General features: G+C 42.9%; 1 protein-coding gene across 3 annotated transcripts in view; it reads right to left on the reverse strand.

Moving 5' to 3' along the window:
• Positions 1–7198, reverse strand: part of STXBP3 (syntaxin binding protein 3) — a 55570-nt gene extending 48372 nt beyond the window's left edge. For all 3 annotated transcript variants that reach the window (XM_029229159.1, XM_029229160.1, XM_029229161.1), the window contains exon 1: positions 7055–7198. In XM_029229159.1, the coding sequence (XP_029084992.1) occupies positions 7055–7103 (49 nt within the window). In that variant the 5' untranslated portion in view covers positions 7104–7198. The remainder of the gene's footprint in view (positions 1–7054) is intronic.
• Positions 7199–9466: the final 2268 nt, after the last annotated feature.

The following is a 9466-nucleotide window of genomic DNA, read 5'->3' on the forward strand; positions in this document are numbered from 1 at the left end:
CAACATTCTCTCAAATGCTCACTGTTACCTACCTAGAATAAAATCTAGACTCTTACTATTCAACATCCTCCATCAACTGGCCTCCACCTGATCTCTAAATTAATCTTCCACCAGTCCAGCTGGCCCCCAATTAATGACCTATTAATACCAATTACTCTATCTTTGCTCCTTCTGTTTCTCCTATATATAAAAGGAAATGTATTTAAAACTGTAACACCAAAGAGGATGTGAAAACACTGAAAGGAAAAATAAAAGAACTAACAAAGTAGCGTATAGCATCAGCAATGCCAAGGTGTACTTGTACAACTATCTTTAATCACAGAGAAACTAATAAACCTGATAAATATGCAAGAAAAACTGATTTGTCTGGAAAACAGGAAATGAACAGGTAAGAATCTTTATAAAGGTAATCCCAGGGGCCTGGGGCAGAGGTAAAAGTAATACTCATTACTAGTTGAATAAAAACAGATTGACCTGCGCTTCCCTGGTAGCGCAGTGGTTAAGAATCCACTTGCCAATGCAGGGGACACATGTTTGAGCCCTGGTCCGGGAAGATCCCACATGCCACGGAGCAACTAAGCCAGTGCGCCACAACTACTGAGCCTGCACTCTAGACCCCACGCGAGCCACAACTACTGAAGCCCGCACGCCTAGAACCCATGCTCCGCAACAAGAGAAGACACCGCAATAAGAAGCCTGAGCACCGCAAAAAAGAGTAGCCTCCGCTCGCCACAACTAGAGAAAGCCGGCGCACAGCAACGAACACCCAACTCAGCCAAAAATAAAAATAAATAAACTAAAAACAAAAAACAGATTGACCCGTTCATGGGAAAGACCACTTAGAGCTTTCAAGGTTTATTGTTTTAAAATTTTATGAAACGGGACTTCCCTGGTGGTCCAGTGGTTAAAACTTTGCCTTCCAATGCAGGGGGTGTGGGTTCGATCCCTGGGTGGGGAGCTAAGATCCCACATGCCTCGTGCCAAAAAACCAAAAAACATAAAACAGAAGCAATATTGTAACAAATTCAATAAAGACTTTAAAAAAAAATGCTCCACATCAAAAAAATCTTAAAAAAAATGTATGAAATATGAACAATATGAAAACTGAGGACTAGTATAAGACCACCTAAATATATACAAAGGCAAATATGAAAGCAATTATTTCTAGGTAGAAATTTGGTAAATTCTATATTTATTCTTCAAGCAAATACTTTACAATTAAAAGTCTGAAGGGGGACTTCCCTTGTGGTCCAGTGGTTAAGAATCCATGCTCCCAATGCAGGGGGCCTGGGTTCCATCCCTGGTCAGGGAACTAGATTCCACATGCCGCAACTAAAAAAGATCCCGCATGTGGCAACAGAGACCCCGAGTGCCACAACCAAGACCCGGCACAGCCAAATAAATAAATATTTTTTAAAAACCCAACAAGCAGCCTGAAGTGTTCCTTTCTTAAACATAAGGGTGGAATGGTAAAAAGCCACTGCTATAAAATTGCTTGATGGCAATGTAAGTCAGAACAGTAGTTACTCTGGGGTAAAGGGTGGAATTTGCCGTTGGAAGAGTTATGGGGTGCTTGGAAACATTCCATACCTCAATCTAGGTGGTAGTTACATGAATAAAAATTTATCCATCTAGGACTTCCCTGGTGGCACAATGGTTAAGAATCTGCCTGCCAATGCAGGGGATACGGGTTCGAGCCCTGGTCCAGGAAGATCCCACATGCCGTGGAGCAACTAAGCCCATGTGCCACAACTACTGAGCCTGTGCTCTAGAGCCTGTGAGCCACATCTACTGAAGCCTGTGCACCTAGAGCCTGTGCTCCACAAGAGAAGCCACCACAATGAGAAGCCCGCGCACCACAACAAAGAGTAAGTAGCCCCTACTCGCCACAACTAGAGAAACCCCGTGCGCAGCAACGAAGATCCAATGCAGCCAAAACTAAATAAGGACTAATAACTAACTAATAAGGCCCTACTGTATAGCACAGGGAACTCTACTCAATATTCTGTAATGACCTATATGGGAAAAGGATCTAAAAAAAAAAAGAGTGTATATACATATATGTACAACTGATTCACTTTGCTGTACGCCTGAAACTAACACAGTATTGTAAATCAACCATACCCCAATAAAAAAAATTTTTTTTAATGTATCCATCTGCACATTTAGCATTAGTGCACTTTACACTAGCATTATACTTAATGAAAACTTTAGGAACAAGAAAATGACTTCCTTTCAGCACTGTTCTAGTAAGTCCCCAAAATGCTGATGACTGCTGTTTGAGAAGGAGGAAAAAAAACCTTTCAGCTTTAGTAGCTCACCACTGCTACAGCATGTCTGAACAATTTAGCTCCAACCTACCTTTTAGTCTTCATCCCCCTATTTCTTGCAACAAATACTCTGTACTCAGACAAAAGGAATTATTCCCTCTTCCATAAACAATCACATACTTTCACATCTTTGGGTCTTGGCTCAGATTTCCCTGTCTGGCAAAATCCTACTACCTTTCACTGTTACCTCCTATTTGGAGTCTCCCCTGATCCACTCGCAGAGAGGAAATAATTCCTTTTTCTTCTCTTCTCCCATGAAACTTCTTCATGCTGCTAATCTAGCACTTAGTACCTATGTACCTGTCTCCTCCCACTGAATTGTAAACTCCAGGAGGTCAAGGAGTATGCACCTAGAATAGTGGGCGGCACAGGGTAGTCAATAAATACTGATTTAAAAGAATACATGACTCTGCAAATATCCAAAAAGTAAAAGAAGAGAATTTTTCTCAACAAGATAAACTTAAAGAAGTGACCAGAATGAAAAAAGACATAAAACAAAGATAATTGATTAAAACAAAAAAATATATTTTATACATGCCTATATAGGCATAAATAAGTTCTCAAGGAATTTATAAGAAACCTGAGTGGTTGTCTCTGGCAAAGGAGTCTGGGGTCTAGGTAGGGATGAAGATTAATTTTATTTTACAGTCTTTTCTGTTATCAGACTTTTTTGCCACATCAAGGTATTTAAGAATGATTAGGACTTCCCTGGTGGCACAGTGGTTGAGAGTCTGCCTGCCGATGCAGGGGCCACGGGTTCGTGCCCCGGTCAGGGAAGATCCCACATGCTGCGGAGCGGCTAGGCCCATGAGCCATGGCCGCTGAGCCTGCGTGTGCTCCGCAACAGGAGAGGCCACAACAGTGAGAGGCCCGCGTACCGAAAAAAAAAAAAGAACGATTAAAATTGTTAATTACAAAGATTCCGAAGGAGGAGGAAAAAGTTATGTTAATGTTAACTGTTTAAAAAAAGGAAGTCACAAAATGACAAATAATAAAAAATATATCTGAAGCTATATAAGAACTAGAAGAAAAACGTGAAAAAAAACCAAAAAGCTTATGATTTAATGTGCAAAGAATTGGCTCAGATAAATACATTCTGATTACTTTTATTTGTAATTTTACTAGGTTCATTTTCTCTAACATTTCCTCTAAAATATACAAGGTGAATTACAGACATTAGACTATTGTTTATAGACAAGAAAGAAAATAGGCTATACTGAATAAGGAAAAAAATGTCATAGGTGGCTTCAACTTGCTTTATGGTCGATTTAATTACTATTGTTTTGCTGTGTTTTTCAAATAAAGTTCATCAAATTTTTATTTAAAATCTTTTATCAGTGATATTTTTATTACCATTCCCCCCTGTAGCAAAAAGTGGCAAATGAGCAATGCCAAGCACTAGAAACTTTTACTGATTTTAAGTATGGGAATTAGTTTTGTAAATAAATGTAGCCCTTTGCATTCAAATATTAAATTTTTAAAAGAGGTTTTAATGTGGTCCCTAAAGGCTGATTCCTTCTCATGTTTTAGGCCTCAGCTCAAATGTCACCTACTCAGAGAAACTTTTCCTGATCCACCTACCTACAACAGTCCCTTTCTATATACAGATATCACAGACTGAAATAATGTTTATTCTTTGTTTATATACTTATTTTCTATTATTCCACACTTGAATGCAAGATTCAAGAAGGCTGGGAACTTGTCTGCCTTCTATTGCTGTATTCCCCTAGGAATTCAATAATATTTAATGAATAATGGGGGAAGATTACAAAACTGATCTACTGTTTTCTTTTCCCCACTGTTTACTTTTCACAAGCATTATTATCCATTGCATTCTGCCAGGGCCTGTTTGGAGTTTAAAGCTCTAGAAGAGGGCTTCCCTGGTAGTGCAGTGGTTAAGAATCCTCCTGCCGGGCTCCCCTGGTGGCGCAGTGGTTGAGAGTCCACTTGCCGATGCAGGGCACGCGGGTTCGTGCCCCAGTCCAGGAAGATCCCACATGCCGCGGAGCGGCTGGGGCCGTGAGCCATGGCTGCTGAGCCTGCGCGTCCGGAGCCTGTGCTCCGCAACGGGAGAGGCCACAACAGTGAGGGGCCCGCGTACCGCAAAAAAAAAAAAAAAAAATCCTCCTGCCAATTCAGGGTACACGGGTTTGAGCCCTCGTCCGGGAAGATCCCACATGTCGCGGAGCAACTAGACCCGAGTGTCACAACTACTGAGCCCACGCACCACAACTACTGAAGCCCGTGTGCCTAGAGCCCGTGTTCCGCAACAAGAGAAGCCACTCCAACAAGAAGCCCTCGCATGGCAACCAAGAGTAGCCCCCGCTCACTGCAACTAGAGAAAGCCCACACACAGCAATGAAGACCCAACGCAGCCAAAAATAAAACAGATTAAAAAAAAAAACCACTAATCTATTTTCTACTAATCTCTATAGATTTGCCTATTCTGGACATTTAATATGAATGGAGTCATACAATATGTGGTTCTTTACAACTGGCTTCTTTTCATTTGGCATAATGTTTCCAAGGATCATCAATACTGTAGCATAGGCTTCCCTGGTAGCGCAGTGGTTGAGAGTCCGCCTGCCGATGCAGGGGACACGGGTTCGTGCCCCGGTCTGGGAAGATCCCACATGCCCCGGAGCGGCTGGGCCCGTGAGCCATGGCTGCTGAGCCTGCGCGTCCGGAGCCTGTGCTCTGCAACGGGAGAGGCCACAACAGTGAGAGGCCCGCGTACCGCAAAAAAAAAAAAAAAAAAAAAAATACTGTAGCATGTTTCAGTACTTCCTTCTTTTTTATTGCCCAATAATATCCCATTGTATGGACATAACCACATGTTATTTATCCATTCACCAGTCCATGGACATTTGGGTTGTTTTTGACTTTTTGTCTATTAAGAATTATGCAGCTATGATAATAGGTGTATCAGCTTTAACATCTGTTAAAGAGATAATAATTGTTTTGATATTTGTAAAGAATAGTGCCTGGCACAGAGTTATGTTCAAAAAATATTAATTCCTTTCTCCCTACTTTACAGGTAAATTGAAGGTTAAGTTATTTATCTTTCTAACCTGACCTAACTATACTACCTTCAACCTAGCAAAACCTTTTCCCAAATATATGATTCTCCCTGAGGAGATTCCTCCATCATTTCTTTCAGACTTTCTCACCTTTTGCTAACAGAACTCAGAGGCTCCCACTTCTCTTTCTCTCTCTACTTTAATTAAACTAAGTGCTGAATGAATATCATCTTATCTTTTAGTTATGTTCCTATTTCCACAAAATTTCGAAGAACTATTTTTTTTAATCTTCCTTCCATTCAGTGTCCCCTCTTCTTTATCTTACGCTCCATGTAGGTATCCTGGTGCTACCTCAAGTTAACAGCACAAGATGGAAATTTTGTTACCTGTAAACGCTCCCTCTTGCCTAGTTTCCATGCTATCAATACCGAGGTTACTATCATTAACCTTTTTTTTCTGATAAATGCTGATGTTAAGGACCATCTTGGAAATTATACAACACAATTCATTATCCATTTTCAAATAAATGTATTTAAATGCCACTGTGATTTTAAAACATTACCAAACCTTAAAAGGGACCCATGTAAATTCTGAAAAACAAAATGCTAACCTTATAATTATCCAATTAAAAAAAATTTCATAACTTTTTTCCCCTTCTATTTATACCCTTGTTTTTAGTATGTTAAGCAGTATGCCAGTTACCGATTTGGAGTTTTAATTTTACACAGGAACTCTGTGACTCCCATAATTTTGTTAACTCAGTCACTATTTCTGTTCCTTGCTCAACAAGCTGGAGCCAGAAATACTAATTAGATGTTACCCCTTTCCACTACTAGACCATAATTACTTTGAGCCCAGCAATGCCAAACAATGATGGTTCTTCCTGTTTGGTTCTTGGCGGTTTCATTCCTTCTCTAAGCTGGCAGACCTAGGTGTGGAGTGATATTTATGAAAGTCCTAGATGATACAGCACAATGGCAGAATATCAGTAACCGATACGTATTATAATACAGTCCTAGCAGAAGGGAGTGGCTCCGAGAGTGGAAAGGAAGAGGTGAAGGTGCAGATTTACCCCGAGATTTAATCATTCCGATGGTCCCTTCTCAAGAACTCTTTAGAAAGTGGGTTCTTCTAGAAGGGAAGAAGGGTTTGTTTAACAGTGAGGTTTTCTTTTTGTTTTTTTAAAGGACAAACATTGTAAAGTACGGTTAGTAAAACTCTGCTGATACTAAGACGAATAAGCAGAGTAAGCAGTCTTGGAAAACTCAAGCGTGGGGAGAAGGGGAGGGGCGGGATAGAGAAACACAGCGCTCAGGCTGTCTCGGGTGGAGAGACATCGCCGACTGGTGGGGCCCCGGAGGCAGCGCAAGCGAGGAACCGCGCAGGGGCCGCGGGCGGAAAAGCCGGGCCCAGGGCCGCTCACGCAGGGCGGGGTTTCGGGGCCAGAGCCCGGCCGAGCCAGCCCAGAGGGTGCCGGACGCCTGCGACAAGGCCGCGTCCTCCCGCACCCCGCCCATCGTTGGTGCTGCCAGAACGAGGGCTGGGAAGGAAAGAAGGAAGAAGTGCTAACATGGACGTGGGAGCCAAAGCAACGAGTGCCCGTGGCGGCTCCCCAAGACACTGCTGGTCTGGGGCAGGAAAGCAGGGCCCGGCGCCGCGGCCTCCTGGCCTTCCCTCTCTCAGCCCCTGTCCCACCGCACTCACTCTGCCACACGATGCTCTTCAGCCCCCGGTCCGTCACCGGAGGCGCCATCTTCCCAAACACCGCTGAGGACCAGCCGCCGCCTCCCACTCGCAACCCACTTCAGCTGTTAGAGGGGCTTCGGCCGGGCCCCGCCCGTCGCTGAGGGGAAGGCCCCGCCCACACCCACGGGCCGCGCCCTCCGGTGACGTCACGGGCGTCCGTAAGGGGATTACCGCCCACCCCTGGACTGAGGCTGCGCAGTGCGGGTGGAATCTCCGTGGGCAGTTGCGCGCCCTCTAGCGGGAGGCTGTCAACCGAATTTCGACGTCCTGGGACGTCAGAAAGCGAAAGCGTACTGACGGATTGTGAGCTAATACCATCTTAAGAAATCCCGAATTCACGCATACGATTCATGAAAAAGGAAGGGATCCTTCGCTTTACAAAAGAGTTCTTCACTTTGCGAAGCGGTTTGTAATAGACTCTTCACTCAGTCAGCTACCGATTAGAAAATTTAGCCTCCAAAAAGTTTATTTTATTCATTTTTCAAGGACATAATCATTGTATAGAACTATGAGGTGCCGTCCACTGTGACCAGAACTCTGCAGGACTTTCAGGAAAGTCAAAATAAGGAGACCCACTAATGAAGAATTTAAAATCTAATTAGCTCAATTCCTGGCATGCCGAAGGTAGTCAAAAACTGGTTGAAGTAGCGAATGCCTTAATGCCTTAATGGTGACAATATACATAAATGAACCAATAAAATAATAATTATTCAACAAACATAAATTCATGTGGGAGGGGCTATCAATGTTTTAGGATTTAAAAGAAGGGAATTATTGCTGATTCACAAAGGAGGTGATTGGAGCTCAGACTTAGAAAGTTTAGGCAGAGATCTATTTCCTGAGATGGTTCTTTTGAGACTTGAAATCAAAGCAATCATAGGGGAATTCCTGGCCGGTCCATTCCCGGACTCCCCACTTTCACTGCTGAGGGAGTGGGTTCAATCCCTGGTTCGGGAACTAAGATGCCGCAAGCTGCGTGATAAAAACAAAAACAAGTAGTCAATCATGAATTAAAAGAGTTTAGTTGCTGAGAACCGCCCCCCCCCCAACTGTAACATGACCATCGTATACTGGTGGAAAGTAGACTTTCCCACACCCATTTGCAAAGAACCAATGGTTCAAGTTGGTCACATAGGGAAGCACAAATGGTTAGTCACTACTAGTAATAACAATGGCTAACATTTACTGAGGGCTTACTATATGCCAGGCACCATGCTAAGTGGATTATCTCATTGATCCTCAAAGCAACCCTTACAGACAAGGAACCTAAGGCTTAGTGAAGTTAAGTAACTTGCCAAGGATGCACAGCTAGTGGTGCAGTGGGAACAAGAAATCAGGCTTGAGCTACACAGAAAGCAACAAGGCAGTCTGTGGGATAACTGGCAATTTTTGCTTTTTAGCTTTTTAGGAGAGAGAAGGAGAATGAAGAATAAAAACAGCCATAAAATGGGTTCAAGCAAAACCTATGGCATGAACGGTTTTTCCATGCAAGTCTTGTATGGGCCAAGCTGGAGCTCTGGCCTGTTTCAAACGTATTTTGAATGCACTTAGGTGGTCAGAATTTTAAACAAATGCACACATTACATTCCTCTCCCTTTTCAATTTTAAATCAGATTCTACTTAGTATACCCGGGTTGAGGCCCCAGGGATAAGAAAAAAACAAGGTACAGACTCACCCTTCTAAAATGGAGCTCTTTGTCCTAGAGGGTCAAACCAAGACAGAAGAGTGATGTGGGTGGAAGTGCCTCCATCCTCTACCCTTGAGGAGAATGACCAGGTGCCATGGGATAACATAGAAAGGCCTTTCTGGGTTGGAAGTTTGACTTGGGTCACATGGGGTATAGCTGTGACTCATGCCCCTGAAGGCCAGATTCCAAGGTGGCAGTGTGAAATAGTGGAGCAAATGTGGGTGTTAGCAGCATATAGACATGGATCCACAAACCCTGGCTTTGCCTTTAATTAGTAGTGTGACTTGAAACACTCCAGTGTCATTGCATTTATTTGTTGAATAGAGTATAATATCTCAAACTTCACAATAACCCAACAAGATGATAATCTTTATTGCCATTTTACAGATGTGAAAACAGATTCAGAGAAGTTAAATCACGTAAGACCTCAAGATGGCTCCAAAACCATTGCCCTTTCCATTGTACCACATTGCCTAACCTCACTTGCTCCCCTAGTTTCACATAACCTCCCTGAGCTGTCTCTCTAGTCTCCTTTAGTTGGTTTGCCTAAACAGATTGAACAGGAATTTGAATTCCCTGAACATGACACAGCAGAATGGAAGGTAAAATCCACCAACGCTTGTCAGAGATGAAAAGTCTGCTTTGCATAATTTGTAGAGCTGATAAACCGCTACAATGATCG

The sequence above is a fragment of the Monodon monoceros genome, unplaced genomic scaffold (assembly GCF_005190385.1).
Source record: "Monodon monoceros isolate NGI ecotype Baffin Bay Population unplaced genomic scaffold, NGI_Narwhal_1 Super_Scaffold_18, whole genome shotgun sequence".
Classification (NCBI taxonomy): Eukaryota; Metazoa; Chordata; class Mammalia; order Artiodactyla; family Monodontidae; genus Monodon; species Monodon monoceros.